Genomic DNA, 25,812 nt, shown 5'->3' on the forward strand with positions numbered 1-25,812 from the left:
GGGTGTTATACTATATGTTGGCAAATTGAGTTAAAAAAAATAATAAAGCTAGAATGAGAAACAAAATAAATTTTTTTCCTATAGGGGATGTTGTCATTTTCTTCTTTCCACCCTCCCAATTAAAATAAAAAGGTATAAGCGATGCCTGGGTGGCTCAGCAGTTCAGCACCTTCCTTCAGCGCAGGGCGTGATCCTGGAGTCCTGGGATGGAGTCCCACATTAGGCTCCTTGTATGGAGCCTGCTTCTCCCTCTGCCTATGTCCTGCCTCACTCTGTGTCTCTCATGAATAAATAAAATCTTTAAAAAAATAAAAATGTATGGTATGATTTAAAAAATAAAATAAAATAAAAAGCTGTCGTAAGATTCTAGAGTAATTCTTTGCCAAGAAAGGTTTAAAAATCCAAATAAGATCCTATATTTTATATTTCAGAATTAATTCACTTTTCAGTACTTAAAAAAAGAGTCACATTAAGAATATTCAGTGATTTCTACTGTACATACAATATTATTAACTGTGCCAGTTTTCCTCTTGCCCTACACACATTTGAACTTATGTTGAGCACAATTTGCTAGATATTTGGTAGGTTTACACTTAATGTTTACTGACTAAAATGTCTGGTTGATCAGAATCAGTGTTCTTTGGGGCCACAGTTAAAAATCTAGCTTTGGTATCAGTGAATTTAAAAATATAGTAATCAAATGACTACTTAATTATAATATGTTGAACGTTATACTTAATTCCTAAAGGACAAAAATCCTACAATATGAACTACTAAGGCTGAAAGAGGACAAGTACTTGATAAAAAAATACATGAGGATTCCAAAAGACAAAATTATATATAATATATATGGTTAATTAAGCGATGCCTGGGTGGCTCAGCACCACCCAGGTAATATATAATATATATTATATTATATAATTATATATAATATATATGGTTTTGTTTGGATAACATCTCTAGCTTGTTTAAAAAAAAAGGCAAAGCATCATTTATAAACATTAAGAAATCAAACTTGTTCTTAACCTAAAAAATGAAATGCAAATTTAATAGAACAAAAACAGCCCTTTAGTAGAAGAAAAATTTTCAATGCACAAAATTTTTAAAAAATAGCATAATGTGGGGCACTTGGGTGGCTCAGTTGGTTAAGCGTCTGACTCTTGATGTCCGCTCAGGTCCTGATCTCAGGTCATGGAGACTGCCTAAGACTATCTCCTTCTGCCCTGCCCCACCTCTGCTCTGCTGGTGTATTAGCATGCACTCAGGCTCATAAGAGCCTCTCTCTCTCTCTCTCTAACAAAAAAAACCCCAAAAAACCCAAAACCAAACAAAGAAACAAACTTAAAAACAGTAGCATAATGAACCTAACTCAAATTATTTAAAAGGAATCTTTTAAGATTGAAATATAAATATTCAAAGTGCCCTAGAAATAAAAAAAAACCCATAGAATTCAAACTATGTAAAGCATAAATGTAAAAGATAAATAGCCTACAAGTAAAAAAAGAAATGTCATGATATACTAGCATATTTTATTACTTTTTTGAAGTTTGGCTCCACACCCAGCACGAAGCCCATTGTGGAGCTTGAACTCATGATCATTGCATGATCAAGACCTAAGCCAGGATCAGAAGTCCAAACCTTACCTAACTGAGCTATACAGGCATCCCTAAGCATATTTTTAAAAAAGGTTTTATTTATTTATTCATGAGAGACAGAGGCAGAGACATAGGCAGAAGGAGAAGCAGGTTCCCTACGGGAAGCCTGATGCAGGACTTGATCCCAGGACCCCAGGATCACAACCCAAGCCAAAGGCAGACATTCAACCACTGTGCCACCCAGGTGTCCCATCCCTAAGCATATTTTAAACTCAACTAGATAAATATTCAAAATAGAGACCAGATTATATGGTGAAGAAATAAATAAGTTAAAATGAAGTTACTCTATGTAAACATGGACTTGAAACATAACCTTTTTAAAAACTTTTTTTGAGAAATTATACATATAGAAAAATAAAATTATGTTTTCAACTAAAGACTGAGTTTTTGATTCTACTTCAACAAATTTTCATAAGGAAAGAGGGAGATGAATGCACAACAACTTAGATACAATTATGACAGCACTCTCCAGCCGTAAAAATGGGACAAAACTACTTAAACTCTGATGATGAAATATTATGCAGCCATTAAAATGAATGAGTTGAGCTGAACGTATCTTACATGGAAACTAGTCTATAATATGTTGATGAAAAAAAATCCTAATTACCAAAGAATTTAGTATATGACCTCATTTAAGTAAAAAATAAAAATAAAAGTATAAACACACACACATACTTCCATGTGTTATGTGAGCGTACATATACTTGAGTATACATGCACAAAATCTGGAGGGTATGTACCAATCTATTATTAGCTGTTATCTCTGGTGAAAGTGGATAAAAAGATTGGTGAATAAAAATTAATACTTTCTTCATTTTTATACTGTTTAATATTTTATATACTGTTTAATATCTTAACATGCATTACTTTAAAAATAAAGAAAAACAAAAATATTTCCATTTTGAAAAAATCTTAAAATAATATGAAGAATCTAAGAAAAATATGCCAATATTTATTATACCTTTATGAAGTTTAATTTCTCCATCAACATAGTAGCTGGAAGAATTTTTTAATCATTTAGGAACAACTCCAGTTGATAAACTGGTCAAAAACTGTGAACTGCAGAGACCCTCTACAAAGTTAATTTTGTTATTTGAGCTTATTTCCTAATTTATATCTACCTGATATCAAAGAGCCTTTTGTTTTAGCAATATTTGGTCATCATTTAGTATATAAATTTTACAAGTAAACTATATGCTTTTCACAATGTATTTGTTATCTCGAGATATATACATGTCATGATGATATGGAGTACATAAAGAGCAAAGAGAAAGAGCAGCTTGCTAAATAAAATAAAACTTTAAAAAAAAATAATGCAGTAATAAGAAATCAGCAGAGAGGGAACATTAGGAAAGGAGAGGAGTATTTTTACTTATATATTTATTCCATAATATTATGGAAGTTAGCAAGGTAAAACATAAGGTGATTTTAAATTGTAAAAATATGCATAGATTTCCCATTAGTGCATTTAACTGAACTCATACATTCCAGACACACATTAAATTGAGGCTCAGCCCAGCCTCACTACAATCTCCACTTCTTATAGCTGTCCATCCACTGCAGCATAATCCCAGCTGCCAATCTGAAAGAAACCAGCTAGTCAGAGCAGACACAACCAACAGAAACAAATGTCACTCAATAATGTTCAGCGGCACTGTGTTCATGGATAATTTCAAACAGTATCTCTGTCTAGAACATTGATGTGCTCATTCAAAACACCTCCATCTCTAGCTACTGGAAATGAGTAGATAAAGCAGCCTGCCTAGAAAAATAAGTGAAATGCTGCTTCAAAGAGGTTGCCAAAGTTGAGAGGCAAACAGTGAAAATGTAGGGCACATTTCTAAAAAAAAAAAGAAAATCAGAGGAGTTAATTTACTGGATTCAGACCATTATATTATTTCTCAAAACCAGACAAATATGTTTAACCTATCCTGGAAATAAGCAGCCATATTGAGTTATTCATATGGTAAAAACCATGTTGTCTATTTTCACAAGAATATTTGTGAACATCCACTGTGTAAGAATAATGAAATGAGGTACAGTGAGCAATTAGATGACATGATCGTCAACCTTGAGGGATGTAGAGTTGAAAGACAATATGCACACACACATACACACAAATACACACTCTCTAATTACACAGTACTGACAGGTAAGACAATAAAACTACTGTTAGAATGTAGTTAATAATATTTAACATTTAAAAAATTTGTACTTGACTCAAGAAGTTCCCAAAAACTACTAGAATTTTTGTTGCTTTTGCGCACCAATAATGAAAACTAAAAACAGTGATTATATTCTAAGTAAACTTCCTCATCTTCGTTAGCAGTGTTTTTTTAATGTTGCTATTCTGAGCATTTGGAAATCTATCACACTTGTAAATAATCTTATATAGATTTTTCATATCTATGCAATTATTTTTCATCTCACCCTTCCTAGAAGCTTGTATTTAGTTTAAAATTTAGAGAACAAAATTCAGTCACTTGCTTTGAGACTACTTTCACATTCTCAATTTAGAATGAAGATGGTATCTGAAGTAAACAGGTTCATGACAGAAGACATCAGCATGATAGAGTGGCTCTGGATTCCTTGGGTAGTTGACAGGGCAAAAAAAAATCATGAAAATATTAACACTGTGCCTGTTTTATATCCTTGCATGTATAATTTAGCTATACCTATTTAACTCAGAAGACTGCAATATGCAATAATAACTAGCAAAATACAAAGATTAGCTTTACTGACAACTTTGATGTTCATTTAATTGACTAAGGGAAACTTTGATTACTGTGGTTTTGATATACAAGAAAGTCTGGCATAATTTCAAGGTATTTTTTATGTAGGTTTTCAATTAAAACTTGACTAATCCTTACTGTTTATTTGGCTTTTCGTTGTACAGTTCCTGGCCTGCACTGTGTCAAATGTGCCATCTGTGTAACACACTTCTGGCCAGAGATACTTCAGAATTATTTTTGTAACACTCTGAATAGTGGCTGCATGAACTCTTAACTTACTGTATTCAATACTTCTAATCTACTCTATTGCTATAACCATAGTAATCATGTTGTCTTACTGTCCTACTCTTAAATCTCACTGCAGTCAAAACAAAGATTCTTCCCCCACCTGCTTAAAACAGACTTACAGACCATTCCCCTAACTATTTAACAAATGTTAACAATGCTATAAATACCAATTGTGTTTATGCTTCCTGAAAGATTCACTGCAGCCAGTGTTCTGCAGTAGTGTTAGAGCTGAAACAAGTTGTTGACTCCCACCACGAAAGTGATTGAATTCTAAGCCAAAAATGCTTTTCCTTGGATAAGATATCTGATTTGCTACTGCCGTCATGAAACTGGGGTCATGTAAACTTAAACACTGCTGCTGCTGCTTTTGGAAAACAGACCTTCTCAGAGTGATTATGTGTTGCTAAAACAGCATTTGGAAGGATAAATTTGGAAGAGGGAAAACCAACCACTGACACTAAACACAACTTAGGGAAATTTTTCAGATTTTACTTTTACATTATGAGACCCATTGTATATAATTCTTTAAATTGAGCAATATCATGGCTCTCCTCCTCCTCCTCTTCCCTGCCCATCTATGTAAATAGAGCAAGGAGCCTCCTTCTCCCTCTGCCTGTGTTTTGCCCCTCTCTCTCTGCATCTCTCATGAATCAATAAATAAAACCTTTAAAAAAATAATGAAAATCTTGAGGCCCCTGGGTGGCTCAGTCAGTTGAGCATCTGCCTTTGGCTCAAGTCATGATCCCAGGTCCTGGGATCGAGCCCCATATTGGGATCCCTGTTCAGCAGAGAGTCTACTCTCTCATCATGTATTTGTTTTGTGAATTTGGAGTTTAGAAGGTTTTTTTTTTTTCTTAATAAAAATATATTTATTCTTACTCATATCTGACCCTGAATTCAAGTATACTAATTTTTCTCTTTTTAAATTTGTTCTTTCCTTGATTTTAGTTTTTTTGAAATAGTGTTAGGAAGTTAGTGTTCCTTTGATAAGGAAGAGAAAGGAATATAAAGGAAGAGAAGTGAATAAGTCAAACCAAATTCAGCAGAGTTAACAAGAAGAAGATAACTACTTTTATTTATGTATACCTTGTCCATGAAGGAATATATGTACTCATTACAGGAAAAAAGATTCCATAACTCTGTATGGTGACAGATGCTAACTAACTAGACTTACTGTGGTAATCATTTCACAATATACACAAATATCTATTATGATCTATTCCTGAGACTAATATTATACCTCAATTTTTAAAAAATGCACAAAGAGAATATATGTAAATGCTGGAAAATAGATTGAAAAATAGTAAAGGTAGAGAAAAAGAAAAATTTATCAAAGAGACAGAAATAAGGAGCAAAGAGGTCTGTTAGAATAAACAGCTAAAGATAAGAATCTATCTTTTAATCGGAGGTCACAGATATTTGAAAAAAAATAGTGTATTTGCCTGAAAAATAATTCTCTCTGGTGTGTGATATGCAAATGTACACATAGTTGTATATTGATAACCCAGCTGTTTTCTAAAAATTAAAAACAACATAAAAGTTTAATGTGCTGCAGGCTGTTTCTCTGATTACTCTTCCCCCTCTTATGGTTATTATTTCTATCGTTTAGTGCTTTTTTTATAGAGAGATTATTTTTATGATCACTTACTATGCCATATATATTAACCATTCACTCTAGAATAAAACTTCCTCAAGAGAAATGAAGCTTTTCCCAAGTAGTAAGTAAATACATGACTTGTATATAAACAACTTGACTCTGTGAGTATCTAAGTGTTGTTCCAAGTTAAACTAAATATATGGCAGTGAATAGAAATAAGTAAAACTATACTTAATGACAGAAATAAGTCCAATTTGCTTTTAATACAAGAGAAGCACAAATCTATAGTGGTCCCATTACTATGATCTTGCAGAGATAACGTTCTAATATAATTCAAGTATATGCACATACTTACTAATATTAGAGGTGTTAAAGCATCTTAGAGGTACAAGGTTCTGAAGAAAAGACAGGGTAGCCTGGAGATGAAGTGGGGAGTGAACAAGAAGAGGGCAATTATGGGAGCTTTACAACTAGCAGGAGGCTGTGACAAGAGGGCTTGGAGGCTGTCGGGGCCAGGGGGTTACAGGCACATGGCGGGCCATGGTTAGAGCCATAGGAGCTGCCTCCCTGGGTCACCTTGTACAGCTTTGCTCCAATCTCAAAGTAGGAAGGAAATTGTTTATGAAGAGAGAGGCAGCCCATGAGCAACCTTTCTGAAAGAGCACCCTATTCACATGGCACTCTGTATCCTCTTACCTAGTCTTATTTTCTTCATTAATCTTTACTGCTTATTTTCTGTGCACCCCATTCGAATGTGAGTTCCATGAGGGGAGGGGCTCTGTCTGTCTTGCTCATCTCTATTTTCAGTACCTTGAATAAAATAGTTACTTGTTGAATAAATGAATAAAAGGACAAATTTGCCCAGTTTATTGGCCCCTTCCTTATCTGTCCAAACCAGCCTAGATGTACCAGTTAACAGCACCTCTTTTTTTTTTTTTTTTTTAATTTTTATTTATTTATGATAGTCACAGAGAGAGAGAGAGAGAGGCACAGACACAGGCAGAGGGAGAAACAGGCTCCATGCACCGGGAGCACGACGTGGGATTCGATCCCGGGTCTCCAGGATCGCGCCCTGGGCCAAAGGCAGGCGCTAAACCGCTGCGCCACCCAGGGATCCCTAACAGCACCTCTTTAACAAATTCCATGAATCACCCTTCCACTTTCAACCCTGCTTTATATATTCCATGTATTTACACACACACACACACACACACACACACACACACACGCCTCTCCAATTTTTTTTTTCTTTAAAAAAAATTCTTTTATTTATCTGAGAGAGAGAGAGAGCGCCACCCCCACCCCTACCCCAGCGAAGGGGCAGAGGCAGAGGCAGAAGCAGATTCTCTGCTGAGCAGGGAGCCTGAGGTGGGGCCCGATCCCAGGACCCTGGGATCATGACCTGAACGGGAGGCAAACCCTTATGTGACTGAGCCACCCAGGTGCCCCTCCAGTCAAGTTTTTTTATACATCTACTCTTCTGCGGATGAGAACAGAGAAAAACAATGGAAAGAAAGTAATCATCTATTACTGAGCATCTAGGAAGCACCCATCATTACGTTAGGTATTCCCATAAATATTATCTCACCCTCACCTTTGGTATAAACCTCATACTCTTGTTGCCTTTTCCTCTTGTTCATGCACATTTACTTACACCAGTCCTCAGGGTAAAAGTCTACTCTCTGATCTCAGACAAGGCAGCATTGCTCCATGCTGTACAGTACTTATCTCTATCTGTGTCCTGGATTTTGTTCCTTTTTTCTTCCTCATAGAGCTTGGTAGTCTACTACATGCTCTCTTCCATGTATGTTTTACACTCTTCCCTCTTTTTGGATCTTTCCAATTAACATAGAAACATGGTCAAATATTTACCCATTAAAAAAGAAAATAAATCTCAGAGTGACTTCTAGTGGGGTATGGGTTTCTTTTTGTGGTGACAAATATGTTCTAAAATTAGATTGTGGTAGTGCTTATAAAACTCTGTGAATATACGAAGAACTACTGTAATGTACATGTTAAATGGGTAAATTGTACCATATGCGAGCTATATCTCAATAAAGTGACTAAAGATTCTCTCTTCAATTATTTCTTTTCTCACTGTGTTTACTTGCTCAAGTCCCATCCACTGCACAGTCCTCTACCTCCTAATATTTCTGTAAGATCACACGGTGATCTTAGAATAATCCAGTGGGAACTTTTCAGTTTTTATCTTTTCAATCTTTCAGATAGGTCCTAAGACACACATGTGGTTATGTCACTAACCTTCAACCTATAATCTACTGCCTTCTGCCCGTGTAGTTATAATTACTTTTATATTATTAAAGGCCCTTTATGGTATGGTTCCTGTCTTTCTCTCTTATCTTATCCTCTGGTTCATTGCACATATATCCACATTCTCCTATCATGATCTCCCTCACCTATGTGCAGAAAGTGTATACACTTTCTTCTGTGTAGATACCCTTTGCTTGTGACTCTATCCAATGTTCTCATTTATCCTTCAATCCAGTCTCTCATTTCCCAGAAAACGTGTCTGGATTCTGGCAGTTAGGGTTTAGTGCCTATAGTGTATGCTTGTGCATACATACAGTGTACTTACCTCTGTACTGAGTTTACCACAGTATATTATATTGTTAACTTATCCATATTTCCAAGCTCGAAAATGTACTCAAGCTGATGAGAGCAGGTGTTTGACTTTCAACTTTTTAACCTTATTATATAATTTGGGTTTAGTAAAAGGTTGTTTAAAAAAATGAGTAAATTGGGATGCCTGGATGGCTCAGTTGGTTAAGTGTCTGCCTTAGGCTCAGGGTCCTGGGACTGAGCCCTGCATAGGGCTCACTGCTCAGTGGGCAGCCTGCTTCACCCTCCCGCTCCCCATGCTCTCTCAAATAAATAAAATGTTTTAAAAAATGAATAAATCAATGACCTATTCTTTTCTTTCCTTGCCTCACTTTACAATGAACTTTGCATGTGTCCTCTAGGAGACAGTCTCTGATAACCTATCTAGTGTTAGTATTTTATGATCTTTCTGTGATACAATCAGTAATTCATATTCTTTTCATGGCTGTGTTTCTTAACCCAGGGGTTTAACAGAGAAGAATAAGGAAAGGAGCTAACACTTAACACTTAATGAATACTTAATGATGGGATAGGTACCATGCCGGCACTTTACATGCATTATGCCTCATCTAAATTATGGGGTGGGTGTACTCATACCAATTCAATATATAAGGAAACAGAGTCTTGGGAAGATCCAAGTCACACAACTAGCAAGCATCAGGGTCAGGAATTAAATTCATATCTATCTATCTATCTATCTATCTATCTATCTATCTATCTATCTATTCTACTGTATCACATTGCATTACATCACCGAGTTAGCACTATGATATGGAATGATTACAATAAAAATTATATTTGTTTTAATAACATCCAGAAAACTTTGAGAATTAATCATGTATATTTATGTGAATAGTGCTAAATAATGAAGTAATATATAGGTGTCCCCCTTTATCTATGGTTTCACTTTCAATGGATTCATGACCTCAACCATGGTCTGGAAGCAGATGATCTTCTTTCTGCCATGACATCAGGTCAGTACTAGCCTAACACTATGGCACAATGCCTACGTCATTCACCTCACTTAATCTCAACATGTAGGCATTTTATCATCTCACATTATCACAAGAAGGGTGAGTAGAGTACATAAGATATTCTGAGAGAGAAAGAAACTACATTCAACTAACTTTTGTTATTGTTGTTAATCTCTTACTGTACCTAATTTATAAACAGAACTTTATTATAGGTATATATGTACAGGATGAAACATAGTATATATAGGGTTTGGTACTATCCACAGTTTCAGGCATCCATTGTGGGTCTTGAAACATATGCCCTGTGGATAAGGGTGGGCGGGGATGGACTACTGTATTTATCTTTCAAGAATACTAAGTACCTACCATATTTAGGACATAATAGGCCATATTTTTTAAATGAATGCTGAATCTAATATATATGTTTATATAATATAAAAATAAATATATGTGTGATGAGTGGAAAACTGGTTAAAGTTTAATTTGCTAATAATTAACTACTTGCTAATGTGGAAAATAATAGGAACCAAGGAAATTTAAAGCAAAAATTTTAAATAATCTTTAGCAAATGCTGATCTTGCAAAAGAAATACTAAAAATTTATTTGGTATGGTGGTTCCTCAAAAAGCTAAACACAGAACTATCATATAATCTAGCAATTCTACTTTTGGGTATATATACAAAAGAAGTGAAAGCAGAGACTTAAACAGATACATATACCCCAATGTTTAGAAGCACTATTCACAATAGCCAAAAAGGTGAAAACAACTCAAAATGTCCATGAACAGATGAATGGATAAACAAAATGTGGTATACACAAACAATGGAATATTCTTCATGCTTATAAGGAAGTAAATTCTGACATGCTACAACACAGATGAACCTTGGAGATATTATGCTAAGTAAAATAGGCAAGACACGAAAGGATAAACATTGTATGATTCCACTTCTATAAGGTACCTATACTAGTCAAATTCCTAGAGACAGGAAGCAGAATGGTGGTAGTCAAGGACTACGTGTGGGTTGGTGGGGTGGATCTAGAGTTACTATTGTAACAAATACAGAGTTTCAGTTTGGGAAGATGGAAAACTTCTAGAGATGGATGCACACTAATGTGCTTGATATCACAGAATTATGCTCAAAAATGGCTAAAACAGTAAATTGTATGCTGTATTTTTACTACAAAACATTATGAAGTCCTAACATGTTAAAGTGAAAGAAAAATATAATTTAATTTATGCATATATTTCAACTATATATCTAGTATAGAAATGGACTAAAACCAAATTCAAATATTCTACCAAGTTAATTTAACAAACATTTACTGTCCTATTGTCTGACCACACGCCTAAAATTTGGATTCAGAAAATATGGTCACCAAAGATATGTGATAGCCAATGGTCATTATATCTACACTGTCCAATTAGGGCTATTTGAGTTTGGAAAACTAGAATTAAATAAAATTAAATATTCAGTTCTTCAGTCACACTAGCCACATTTCAAATGGAAAAAAGCCACATGTGACTAGTGGCTACCCTATTGGACAGTGTAGACATACTGATCCTTCCCAGAACTCACAGGTGATTTTTATTTGACAGTGCTCTTTTACATTATACTGTAAATATTATGTGGTAAACTTTGGTAAATCTTGGGTGTGTGTGAGGAAGAGAAATGGTCAGTCCAGAATAATAACAAAGAGCTAAACTCGAGTATTATTTGTTCCAGTTCTGTGAAAAATATTCATATTTTGACAGGGATTGTATTAAATCTGTAGATTACTTTGGACAGTATGGACATTTTAACCATATTGGCTCATCTAATCCATGAACACAGGATATCTTTCATTTGTTTGTGTCATTTTCAATTTCTTTCCTGTTTTATAATTTGTAGGGAACCACAGAAGACCTCAAAGAGCTAAAGCCACCTTGAGAAAAGAAGAACAAAGCTGGAGGTATCACAATCCCAGGTTTCAAGATACACTACAAAGCTGTAGTAAACAAAACAGTATGGTACTAGAACAAAAAGACACACAGATCTATGGAACAGAGGAGGAAGCCCAGAAATAAACTCATGCATATATGGTCAATTATTCTATAACGAAGGAGGCAAGAACATAAAAAGGGGAAAAGATAGTTTTCTCAACAAATAGTGCTGGAAAAACTGGACAGCTACATGTAGAAGAATGAAACTGTGTATGGTTTCTTAAATCAGACACAAAAATAAGCCCACAATGAATTAAAGACCTAAAAGTGAGACCTGCAACCATAAAACTCCTAGAAGAAAGTATCGGCAGTAATTTCTTTGACATTAGCATAGAAATATTTTTCCAGCTATGTCTCCTCAGGAAAGGGAAACAAAAGCAAAATTCCACTATGGGGACCACACCAAAATAAAAACCTTTGCATGGCAAAGGACACCGTCAACAAAACAAAAAGGCAACCTACTGAATGCAAGAAAATATTTGCAAATGATATATCCAAGACAGGGTTAATATCCAAAGTATATAAAGAACTTACACAACTCAACACTAAAACACCAAATAATCAAATTTAAAAAAATGGCCAGAGGACCTGAATAGACATTTTTCCAAATGTCTTCTGGATAGCCAACAGACACAGTAAAGATGTTGAACATTGCTCATCATCAGAGAAATGCAAATCAAAACCACAATGAGATATCACTTTATACCAGTCAGAGGGCTAAAATAAAAAATATAAGAAATAACAAGTGTTGGCAAGGATGTGAGGCAAAAAAAACAACTCTTATACACTGTTGGTGGGAATGCAACCTGGTGCAGCCACTTTGGAAAACAGTATAGAGGTTCCTCAAAAAATTAAAACTAGAATTATCATATGATCTAGTAATTCTATTACTATTTACCCAAAAACAAGGAAAACATGAATTTAAAAAGATAAAGGCACTCCTATATTTATTGCAGTGTTATGTAGAACAGCCAAGCTATCAAAGCAACCTAAGCGTCCACCATCTGTAGATGAATGGATAAAGATGTCTTTATTCATTCACACACACACACACACACACACACACGGAGTATTATTTAGCCATAAAATATGAGATCCTGGCATTTGCAACAACATGGATGGACCTAGAGGGTATAATGCTAAGTGAATAATTCAGAAAAAGACATATATATGATTTCACTCATATGTAGAATTTAAAAATTAAAAAAAAATCAAACAAAGGAAAAAAGAGACAACCAAAAAAACAGACTCTTAAATACAGAGAATAAACTGGTAGTTGCCAGAAGGGAGGCAAGTATGGGGAAATGGGTGAAACAGATAAAAGGGAAAAAAAAATCCCATAAAACAAAGAACAAATTACATTCTTTAAACAACCTGCTAATTAAATGTTTCACTTTTTAACTAGCAGTATCATAAAGGTACAGGCTGAGAGCCATCCTTTATCATGCAAAGGTTGCATAGACTCTAATGACAAGGAAGGTATAGTTATCTCATCTTGGACATATCAATAAAGTCTTTAAAAATAGGATCTCACATTGGAAGAGAGTGTTAAGTATATCTTCAGAGCAACTCTACAGAGTATTATGGAATTTCAAAATTAAAATTGCAGATTATATAGCAATATAAGATAATATGCTGGTATGTTAAGTAAAACAGGAGATTCTAAAATCAAATCTATACTGTCCTTTCAGTCATAATGCAACTATGTAGCTTTATGAATAATTACTATAAGGGAACATGAAAAAACAAAAGTAGGTGGTGTATTTGGTGAAGAATTATGGACATCTATAAAACAAAGTTAAAACTTCAAATATGTAAAAAAAAAAAAAGGAAACTGGCCTATGCTATTCTAGTCTAACAATGAAATATGTATTATATATATATATATATGTATATATTTTTCCACTTGTATATTTGCCCTAACCTCAGTTTTATATATGGAAGTATGTATATTCTATGTCATGCAATCAGTTATTGCTCTAATAAAATAAAATGGCCCCATAAGGAACATTTTCCAAGAAATGAAAAATTAGAAAAGTCTTTAAGGGTTCATTTGATTCAGCTCTAAATTAAATAAAAAACCAACAATCCAAATCCTATGCAATTTAAGAGATATGTACATCTAATACATGATGCTTCTGCTTGTGTACTAATCATTGTCTGGCACATGAACCAGGCAATAATATATACTGGCAAGTATATTTATATATGTACTTATTATATACTGTCAATATTATCAAGTCATAAGTAGAATTAAAAAGGAATGCATCTTTGGGGATCCCTGGGTGGCTCAGCGGTTTAGCGCCTGCCCTTGGCCAAGGTGTGATCCTGGAGTTCAGGATCGAGTCCCACATCGGGCTTCCTGCATGGAGCTTGCTTCTCCCTTTGCCTGTGTCTCTGCCTCTCTCTCTCTCTCTCTCTCTCTCTGTGTCTCTCATGAATAAATATATCCCTTTAAAATGAAATAAATATTCCCTATGAATCAGTCTTAGTTTCTTAAATATACTTGTTCTAAAATTGTACAGATACCTAAGTCACTCTGTTAAATCCTATAATCTTTGCACATAATATATGTTAGCATTAGGAGGATTCATAATTAGATTAAAATACACACAAAAATATCAAGGCTATCTACAGACTTTTTTGGTGAATATTGTATTCATCAAAACCATGTTTTGAGTGCTTTACTTTTTTTTTTTTTGAGTGTTTTACTTAAGAAAATAAATGACAAGACAAAGCAAGTCTCAATAATTTCTAAGATCAAGTTTGAGGACATGAAAAAGATTTAGAATTCCTTCCTACTATTAACTTCTATACGGTTACATATATACTTATGTACTATATCTAAATACAAGTTTTATCACATTTAAATAGATTTATGCTTACAATCTTTTTTTTTTTAAGATTTTATTTATTTATTCATGAGACACACGGAGAGAGGCAGGGACATAGGCAAAGGGAGAAGCAGACTCCCTGCAGGGAGCTCGACGTGGAACTCGATCCCAGGACCCCGGGGATCATGACCTAAGCCAAAGGCAGATGCTCAACCATGGAGCCACCTAGGTGCCCCTACGCTTACGATCTTATTTCTTTAATAATTACTGTTTTCCTAATAATTTAACTTAGTGAGCAGCCTTCAAAATTTAACAATTGTAGAAATGATTAGTGATCCCTGAATGGGTTCAAATTGAAGAAGAAGCTCTCATTTTATATTGATTCAAATATTTTGTTGGAGGGAAGTCCTAGATTCAAGTTCCAGCTAGGTCACTAACTGAAAGGTTATTCTGCTTAAGTCACTTCACTCACCTGGTTTTAGTTTCATCATATGCAAAATGAATGCATGGGGAAGATGATATCTAGTACCTTCTAGTCTAAAGATACCTAAGAGATCCAGTCAGATAACTTACTTCTCTCAATATAGGATCAGCTATTGAATTCAGATTGACAGCTCCTTCATACGTCAGGTAATAGAACACATTGAGGGATCGAACAGCCTCTGGTCCTTGCTGTTTATAGCCAAAAATGAGATCAATCCATTGGTGAAGCTGGCAGGAAACAAATTCACTCTCCAGGGCCTGAAAAAAGGTACACAGATGATTATTCTGAATTTAGCTTTTAAAATATAGAGAAATTTAGAACAAATAGCAAAGTTTTACACTAAATTTATGGCAAGCAGACTTATTCTGATGTCTTATTTTCCACCAGAATCTATTCTCCTTTCTTTATAATTAGAAGCTTTCTGGCACTTTTCACACTGAATTGTATTAAGTTGCTTACATTTCAGTATTATTCTACTATACTGTAAGCACTGTGAGGACCAGGACTGGGTCTATTTTGGTCATATTTGTAACTCAGGGCCTGACAGGTACCCAATTTATGCTTCAAAGAAAAGAGGTGATGCAATATAAAGGCCACTTTGGAACAGCATATGTGAAAACATTAAACATTTACTATTCACCCGAAATGTTTATGCTTTTTCTAGATGTAAATATTTTGTTGTCTACTGCAACAACTATAACCAAATTATGTAGTTATTTCAACTGAATTGAAATATGCCAGCAAATTTTATCTTTGGAGGGATACTTATAATGACTGAATTATGATTACTGAATTATTATTCTGGATATTAATATCAAACCAGACCAAATATTTTATGCTAATAGTGTCCAATAAATAATGAACAAACATAATCAAGAATTCAGTGGAAATGCTGGGCACAAGATCCACTTCCAATTCATCATTACCTTCCCAATTACCAACCACTGTACCTAAAACATAGTAAGTACCAACAAATGACTGCCGAATGTAATAAAGTTATAAACATAAAAGAGTTTAAAAAATTGGAGACATTTTTATAAAAGTGCTTAGATTTATATTATTTAAAATTCTTCAGAATTATTTCACCATAAAACTTTAGCATTATGGACTAGTTTATCAATAAATAGTGCTATTCAAATCACAGAGCTCTAAAACTCAAATGCTGAAGCTTGATTTGAAGTATACCAGATTTTATTAGATGATGTTATCTCTTTAAAATTCTTACTTTCCTATAGTTAAGTATATGGCTGTGATGTATTTGGTGTGGTTTGCTATATTATCAATATAAAAAGAAACCTATTGGTTTTAGAACAAAATTGAATAACCTCTATAGCAAGCAACCAATAAGATATAAACCACCTCATGACAAAAGACATTCCTATAGTTCACAGGTGTACACCTGTGTAAGAACATGCTTCATTGAAATAAGTGTCTATGTGGGTGCCTGGCTGGCTTAGTCAAAGGAGCATGCAACTCTTGATCTTGGGATTGTGAGTTTGAGCCCTTGCTGGGTATAAAAATTACTTTAAAAAAAATCCCTTTAAAAAATAAGTGCCTTTGTTTTTTGTTTTGTTTTTTAAGATTTATTTATTTATTTATTCATGATAGACAGACAGAGAGAGAGAGAGAGAGAGAGAGAGAGGCACAGACACAGGCAGAGAGAAAGGAGGCTCCATGCAGAGAGCCTGACATGGGACTCGATCCCGGGTCTCCAGGACCACACTGGAGGCGGCGTTAAACCACTGAGCCACCCGGGCTGCCCCAAATGAGTGCCTTTGAATAAGAAAAATATTTACAACTGAATTCAAAGAATATATTTCCTTTAATATTTAAGAGGATTTCACAATATACCACATAGTACATAAAATGCAAAAAATAAATCTGTAAATAAAACTCGAGGCAATTCTCATACAACTGTGAAAGTTAGTATTTTAGATATCTCTGATAAAACTCATGAACTTTATAAATTTAGTAAATAGCTAAGAGAACTGCTGCATGTATTATTTGAAATAGAGAAGGGCTTTAAGCAAATTCCTATTTTAAGTACATGGATTTAAAATTAATCTGAAAATTCAGGAATTATTAATAGAAGCTGCACACAAAAATGATACGTTTGTTTCATTAACTTGGGCCTTGGGTAGGGATGAGGGAGTGGGAGCCATGTTTAAAGTGACACATAAAAACAGCAATTGTCTTAATTTGTGTGCAGTGCACTCCACACAAAAGCCCTAAATATGTTCAAATTAGAGCAAGCTGCTTGATTGTCACTGCAGTCTCATGTCACATTAATGCATGACAAACATTAAACCATACACTTAAATGGCAATTTATATCATTTAAATGTTTACTGCCAGACTAGCTCATCACTCATTTAAATGTGACTTTCTGACAGCTAATTTCAGTTAATTTTCTCCAATTCACTTAATTAGAACTTTCAATCAGGAAGGACTTACACATATCTCTGAGCTTACATCCTTTTTAGTTGTTCAAAATCTGAGTTAATAAACTGCTGAAAAGCCCTACTGTAATAGATTAGCATGTAATATCTCTGAGTCTACAAAAAAGTGTGACTATATGAAGCAAACCCACAGTATGTACTCTTAGAAAGAACCTACACTTATTTATGTAAATAATACTCTCGCCAGTAGTTTAAATAAAAAACGTTTATTTCATATACACACACTATTGAAACAATAAAAAAACTCTGCATCCAAGCTAATTAAAAATTAATGATTTCAAAATTGTTTAATAAGATAAAACAGTCAGGAGTCTCCTGAGTGTCCGTAGTGTTGTGATTTGAGACTATAAAATTCTAGAAGGCTCAGCAAATGATAAAGTACAAGCAAATTTTCTCAATATTAAAGCTCTAAAAACCAGGGCAATTTCATTTTATGCATCATCAAAAAAAGAATTGTGAGTTTTCTTAATGTTGATTACTTCCTTATGCACATTCAAAATGGTGAACTTGGTAACAACACGTTTAACATTTAGATGCTTAAAATTTTATATTGTGATGCTACATCAAAATGTTAAGCAAAAATACTGAAAGACACTCTATGCTCCTATTACACCTTAACACACATGCAGAGATGACCGCAGTGTCATGGGTCACCCTCCCTTTACACTGTCATATTGGTCAAGTCTTAAGGTGTTGACTAGTAAAATTCATGGAATTATTGGCAAAAATCTTTTCCAGAGGTTCATGGATAGACTTTAAATAAATTTTTAAAAATGAATAAAAAAATCTCATTAGTGGTCTAGAATTGCATTTCTTGCAATTTACTAAAGTTTTAAAAAGAGATCCAAAAGAACAACTACTACAGGTGTTAAGAGTTCCAAAAAAGTTTAAAACCATCTCAAAACAAAGTCAGCTCAGGACTTTAACATCCTTTTGGTAGTAGTGAATGGCAAGTGCCTAGCCAAAAGTATGTAATAATAAACAAATGCACTTAGTAAAGTCTTGAGGTAAGAGGTAAAGGACAGGCAGGAGGATATTATTGAGGGAAAGAAATACAAATAATTCAAAATGGAATACCCTGAGATTCCATAACTTGTTTCTCTAAGTCAAAAATATAAATCATAAAACATATGAAAAATTCTTTAAAGCTCTTTTTATATATTAAGATTTTAAAAAATATTCAGTATAAAATACTTATATCCACACTTTTAGTCACAAAAAAATAAAAACATGACAGTGGAATGCTAAACATTTGTGATTTTTCAAAGCCTTTAGGTCAGACAGTCCTCATTAAGACTGGAATTAAATACGGTTTGCAGCTAGGGGATAGTAACATTCTTCCCATGCTGCTCTCAAACCTAACCAATCAATTGTTAGTACTCCCCTAGCAGGCTGGATACATCATTTACATCCAATGTGTGCTCTGAGTAAAATTTGTAAAAAGAAAATCCACTAAAATGTCCAACACAATACAATAATATTCAACTCATCTGAGTTATTATAAAATAAATCAGTGACTAATGTCCAATTGTTAAGGATCAAATAAGACTATGAAAAGACTATCATATGAAGCCTCACACAAATTGTCAATCCAATCCAGGGGGACTCATATTAGTCTTGACAAACTGTCTTGGGGCTGATATCTGTTTTTTTAATGAGATCTATTAAGCAGAGACTAAAACACTTGAGATATGCTAAAAAGTACAGTATACAGATGTCAAATACAAACACTTATTAGTAACTTTCATTTGTTTGGTCCACATGCAGAACATCAACAAATTCAAGCTTTAATATTATAAAGATAATACTAAATTATTCATAAACAACTCATTTGTGTAATCTTGTGTCAGAAATAATTATAACATATATGAATATGTGTCCCACAATAAATTTCATTGAAAGAATGTAATCTGTTTTCCTGAAACTACCCATTAAGGAAATGAATTATTTATTGATAAAAAATATTACTTAAAATTATTCTTGTTTCCTCTAGTACAAATAATACGATAATTTATGTAGAAATGGCTTGTTTTTTCCAAAACATGCTAAGCTACCTGGGAATAAAAATTCTAAAATAAAAGGCATTAATCATGTGTTTCTTAATCTATGTATGCTTCAGAGATACTGTAGCAATGTCTTTTTATTTTCAAACAATCAAATTTTCTCTAATGTAAAAATTATGCAAAAATCAAGAAAGCCAATTTTAATTAACAAAAGAAAGATACTCATTCATCTCAAGATCTGAAAACCTTATTTATGTATTATTCCCAAATTAATGCTAATATTTATTTATATTTTTGTTAAATGTTCTCATATAACACCATTTTTAAAAAGCCATCAAATAAAGCTACTGATAGCTATGTGACAAGTCATTTTTATGAAAAAGAAAAAGATCAAATAGTATTTACAAATCCTTAAGTATAGAAATAATTGTAGAACCAGAAGGAGGTAGGTCTGTGCAACCCAGATATACATTTCTATTCATCTATACCACCACTGCCCTTCTCAGGCTTCCAGAAGACCTGATTCAGTTCTGAGATTCAAAATGCATTTGCTCTAGGTATCAAAGAAGAAAATAAAAATCAATGACTAACCCTCTTGACCTGGTATACATTTAATTATAAGGTGTATTTAATCATATTTTAAAGATTTAAAAAAAAAAACTTCTAAGTAATGTATATTCAATGTGGTGCTCGAACTCACAACCCTGAGATCAAGAGTTCCATGCTATTCTGACTGAGCCAGTCAGGCACCCAATCATATTTTACATGGAAGAATAAACATTAGTTTTGTAAATTTTTCATCGTACTTTTATATATTAAGAGTATGAATTCATTTGAGTGTAGATCACATGTTTCAAACGAGTTAATGTTGGGATTGGATAGAAAGTAATACACAACATTATGAACTTGGAATTTTAAGTATTTTTCACTTCAAATACATGTAATACAGCCTTCTTCCTATACACATACACACACACACAGATTTAAAATGAACTGGTCTGTTATGTTTGCATGTGCTGGATTTCAAACACTAGTGGTAATGTTTCCTTAACATTGATATATGACCTTTGTAATTTACATTGAAGAAAGCTGTTTTTTTCAGCCTAATTAGAACTGTTTCAAATTTTCCTGCTAAATATATGATATAAAGTCCTTTCAACTTTTTTATTCTAGAGTTTCTTTCCATGTCAACTTTGTTCCAATCAAAATATGCTTTGAATTAAATGATTTTGATTGAATATGTGGATCACATTTCACTTCTAAGATTTAAAGTCCAAAAAGGAAAAGTTTAGCCTGTTCAAACAAAGCAAGAGCAGCCACTTTGCGGAAAGCTATTCACATTTAAGAAGACTGACAAATTGTTTGTGTGCACCATTAGGTCTAGTTTCTGCAATAGTTGCCAGATTTCCTGTCCCCTTAATAAGATACATTAACTCCTTAAATGCTGGCTCCAAATTTGTGATGAATCCAAGTAACTTTAGCAAATGTTTTATTTATCTCTAAGTTCCTTCTCCCAAACAAATTTAAAGAATAGTAAAGAAACTTGCTATTACGTTATATCAAAAATTTCAAGAAACAAAAAGGTTTTGTTTTTCAAGACAAAATCATTTTTTCATAATTGGACAGATACAAATTCAGGACGTAAATATACTTTCCAAATGGGATTTTCTAAAAGTGACAAATCCACATTAATCCTTGTTTCTAATGTAATACATTAAACTCGTTCAGAATTACTTGCTCAAGTGAAACACAACAGTGAAAATACTGGAATATGTAAATTATAATTTAACATGAGCCTAATATTCTCCTATATTGATTATATTACACTGTTTTAGAATTCAGATATTTACCTTGACATAAATGTATAACAAAAAATGAAACAAATTATATATACTATTTACAAAGAAAAGTTTAACTTAGAGGGCTTAAAATAAAAGAACAATAATGTGTGAAGCTGTGACATTAAGAACAATAAGTCGTGAATGTCAAAGAAGAAAAAAGGAGGATCAAGGATTTAGAGAAAGAAATGGGATTCTAAGAATAAAAATTATATCTGACAGGTAAAAGAAATGAAATTTAGTCAACAACACATTGAAGTTCAGGCTGAAACACAGATAGAGAAATCACTAAAAGGAGTTCTGTACTTCTAAACTGCCCTTGAACTGTTGAGCAGAAGAAAGATTCTGGAGTTGGCAGCACACTGTTCATTTCTACATTTATATCATTACTAAAGAGAAGTGTGAGTTAGTATCATATCTTGATATAACCATCAAGCACTCGTGCATCTTTTGGCAGGAGAATCATTCTGTCTACGATTGTTATTGTGTAGTTTTAAATGGACTAGTCAACCAGCTGTTATATATTTTACACACTGAAGGCCATGTTTCCTTTGAAATTCATAGTTTTAATCTCAACTGAAGTCTGTATTGCTGTGTGCCAAGATCAAAAGGATTAGGCAAACTTGTACAATTACCCTCCTTTTCAGAGAGATGATTTTTTTTCTAATGTTTAAAATAGTCCTATATGCTGACATTTTATCCAACTATTTTCTTTAGAGCTACAGAACATTAAAACATTTAATTAACATTTCAACCTTAGGTCACTCTTAATCTAAAACCTAGGAATTCATAATATACAGATATTTTAAACTAGTTACAGTGTAACACACAGAGGGAGATGGAGCTTTTAAAAACATTCTATTTAGTAAGAACGTATGGGGAACAACTATAATTAAATGATAGATACGCCCATCGATTTTATTATGTGTTTGCATTTTGCATGACTTCGTGCAGGAAACAGTTCACAGAGCTTAAAGCAATGCGTACGCATCAAGATAAAATAAATATAACATAAGAGAAGGTAATGCAAAAATAAGAAGGACATAAAAATCACTCCATGAAATTCTATAGACTTCGAGGTACACCATGTATTTGTTCTTAAGCTTTCTAGCAGGCAACATAAAGAAAGAAACACGAACACCTACAAGAGTCAAAAATGACCGTAATATAAAAACAAACCAGATGGCCTAGAAAAACACATTATTTCTATTCCTGAGATAAGAAATTCCTCCCTTGGTAATATGATAGAATCCAGGTATGTGACTCTCAGAGGGACTGACTTAATCCTGGAATAGATTTAAAGTATAGACAAATGGAGAGACTACATATTCTTCAGGCAATCCCGCATAAACATTATTTCTCTTAGGTTAAGGCTTTGAATGGTAAATTCTAGATTATACTCTGTGACAGGCACCTGGAATGCAGCCATTTTATTTTGTCAGTTAAATGTAAAGCCACATGCTTCAACCACAGCAAACTGAGTCACAGGGCTAATAGTGTCTCAAAAATGCAATGAGTATAAGGAGAAAGACACAAACAAGCCTATGTGGAAGGCAGGTCCACCTTCATCTGAAAGAGGTGGTAGCCTGTGCTATGCTAAGACAGTCCAAGGTAAGGTCCTCAGAAAATAATTTTGGGTTAACTTTTCCCCGCAAATAGGTGACAAAAGCCTCAAATGCCAACCTTGAGGTCCCAATATTACAGATGTTAAAATGTCTAAAAGTGTAGTAAATGCTCAGCCCTTTAAAAAGAATTAGGAAAGTATCCTTAGAAAATCCATTCTGACCATTGCAAATTATTGTTATACCAAGGTAAACTAGTTAAAAAATATACACTTATGCAATTAGAGTATTAATCTAAAATTCTCAATTATCTATCTATGTACAGAAAAGAGAATAGATTTCTTCTTCAAAATCACTGAAAAGTATTAATTTGCTGTGAGAACTTTGGGAGTTTTTTTTTTTTTTTTTAACTTTGGGAGTTTTATTTTATAGTAAGTTACAAAAGGAAGGAAAACAAAACTGCCCCCCCCCCCAATTAATCCCTTCCCATTTGCTTATCCACATAGATCTGATAAATACTAGCAGTCTCTTGCCTTTGAAGATGGCCAGACCAGAATCCCTACTTATTGCCAGATGTAGTTTAATCCCATGGGGACTCCAGACAAAAACAAGGAGCTGTCTTCATGGCACCAATGATTCTCTGAACTGAATGCCATAAATTTATATTGGCAAATCAAAATCCTTGGCAAAATAGAACATTTATTATATCCCCACTTCCAAGACTATCCAATAAAGAAAAGGGAACTAAATATGATGCAAAAGTAATTAAAAAAAAAGATTTTATTTAATTATTCATGAGAGACACAAGGAGAGAGAGAGAAAGAGAGAAAGAGAGAGAGAGAGAAGCAGAGACATAGGCAGAGAAGCAGGCTTCATGCAGGGAGCCTGATGCAGGACTTGATCCCAGGTCTCCAGGATCACACCCTGGGCTGAAGGCGGTGCTAAACCACGAGCCACCCGGGCTGCCCTGAATATATTTTTTTAAAGCACTGACAAGTTCAGCCAGAGAATTACATCTGCAGTTACTCTGTGTTTGCCATTGAATACACATACATTATATAGGAATAAAAGTCTTTTTTTTTCTTCAGTAATCTTTACACTCAAAGTGAGGCTTGAACTCACAGCCCCGAAATCAAGAGCTGCATGATCTACAAACTGAGCCAGTCAGACGACCCTAAAAAGTCTTTTTTCCATTCTACAACTTTTAATACCAGCAGTTCCGTCATCTACTCAATCAACAAACATTTATTGAACATTTACTATAGGTTCTGTTCTATGCTAGATATGGGGATAATGGAATGAGATGTCCTTTTGGAAGAAAGGTAGGGAAGCAAAAGGTCATCTCTAAGATGACTACAACAGTTTATGCGGGAAGTACTGAGAGCCTCAAGAAAGCAGCAGTGGGAATGAAAAAGAAGGGACAGGTTTCAGAAAGATTTAAGTTATTACTTACACCAACTGATTACCAGTGTAAAAGGTGAAGGAGAGGAAGTTCAGGATGACACCCAGGTTTCAACTTTGGAGCTTAATTATACTGGAGAAGGAACAGTTTATATGGTAAGAGATTAACTCAGTTTTGAACTTAGTATTAATATTTTGGATTTTTAAATAGATTTGAAGATTATCCTGTTTTTTCCCCCCAAGGCTGTTAATTATAACAGAAATGTGTATACTACTTGAATATTAAAATATGCTCATGTTCAATACTGGGATGCCCAAGCCAAAAAAAATTGGGGGGAACAAAATGATCACCAAGACATAAGAGTGCTATCTGATGGAGATATAATGCAATCCACATGTGTAATTTAAACTTTTCTAGAAGCCACATTTAAAAAAAACAGGTGAAGTTAATTTTAGGATAGTATATTTAAGAATACTCAAAATAATTTAAAAATATAATCAATATAACATATTTCGTATTGCGTCTTAGAAATTTGGTATGAATTTTATACTTATAACATCTAGCATATCTCAATTCAGACTAGTCATATTTCAAGTGATTAATAGTCACATGTCACTAGTGGTTACAACACTGGACAGTAAAGCTTTATTCAGTTCCAAATACTGAATCTGCATTCAGATTTTTTTAATGGAAGTATAGTTGACACACTATGTTACATTAATGTCAGGTGCACAACACGGTGAATTGACAACCCTATATGTTACACTATGCTTGCCACAAGCGTAGCTACCATCTGTCACCATATGATGCTGCTATAATACTATTGACTATATTCCCTATGCTTTACCTTTCACCCCTGTTTTATTGAGATTTTTAGGGCATTTTGATGTAAGACAGAATGCAGGGATTAACAATATTTAACTATTTATTTATTTATTCATAAAAAGATTTTATTTATTTATTCATGAGAGACAGAGAGACAGAGAGAGAGAGAGGCAAAGACACAGGCAGAGGGAGAAGCAGGCCCCACTCAGGGAGTCTGACGTGGGACTCGATCCCGGGACTCCAGGATCACACTCTGGGCCGAAGGCAGGCGCTAAACCACTGAGCCACCCAGGGATCCCCAAGATTTTATTTATTTATTTGTGAGAGACACAGAGAGAAAGAGAGGCAGAGACATAGGCAGAGGGAGAAGCAGACATGGGACTTGATCCTGGGTCTCCGGGATCATGCCCTGGGCTGAAGACAGCACTAAACTGCTAGGGCACCGGGGCTGCCCAATATTTAACTTTTAAAAAAATACAGATTCTCCTACTGAATATAAAGGTAAACCTTACAAAGCACATACACGTGCAGACTACAAAATGTCCTTTGATACAGTTTTG

At 34.0% G+C, this 25,812-nt stretch overlaps 1 protein-coding gene and 1 long non-coding RNA gene across 11 annotated transcripts in view; one reads left to right on the forward strand and one right to left on the reverse strand.

Moving 5' to 3' along the window:
- The window catches only part of LRBA (LPS responsive beige-like anchor protein), a 729,491-nt gene that overhangs the window by 58,824 nt on the left and 644,855 nt on the right, over positions 1-25,812 (reverse strand). For all 10 annotated transcript variants that reach the window (XM_072724802.1, XM_072724799.1, XM_072724798.1 and 7 more), the window contains exon 48: positions 15,254-15,421. In XM_072724802.1, coding sequence (XP_072580903.1) covers positions 15,254-15,421 — 168 coding nt within the window. The remainder of the gene's footprint in view (positions 1-15,253; positions 15,422-25,812) is intronic.
- The window catches only part of LOC112933433 (uncharacterized), a 59,705-nt gene that overhangs the window by 25,095 nt on the left and 8,798 nt on the right, over positions 1-25,812 (forward strand). The window contains exon 3 of the long non-coding RNA XR_003237671.2: positions 11,755-11,815. This is a non-coding gene — a long non-coding RNA (uncharacterized lncRNA). The remainder of the gene's footprint in view (positions 1-11,754; positions 11,816-25,812) is intronic.

This window comes from Vulpes vulpes, chromosome 10 (genome assembly GCF_048418805.1).
Source record: "Vulpes vulpes isolate BD-2025 chromosome 10, VulVul3, whole genome shotgun sequence".
In the NCBI taxonomy this organism is placed as follows: domain Eukaryota; kingdom Metazoa; phylum Chordata; class Mammalia; order Carnivora; family Canidae; genus Vulpes; species Vulpes vulpes.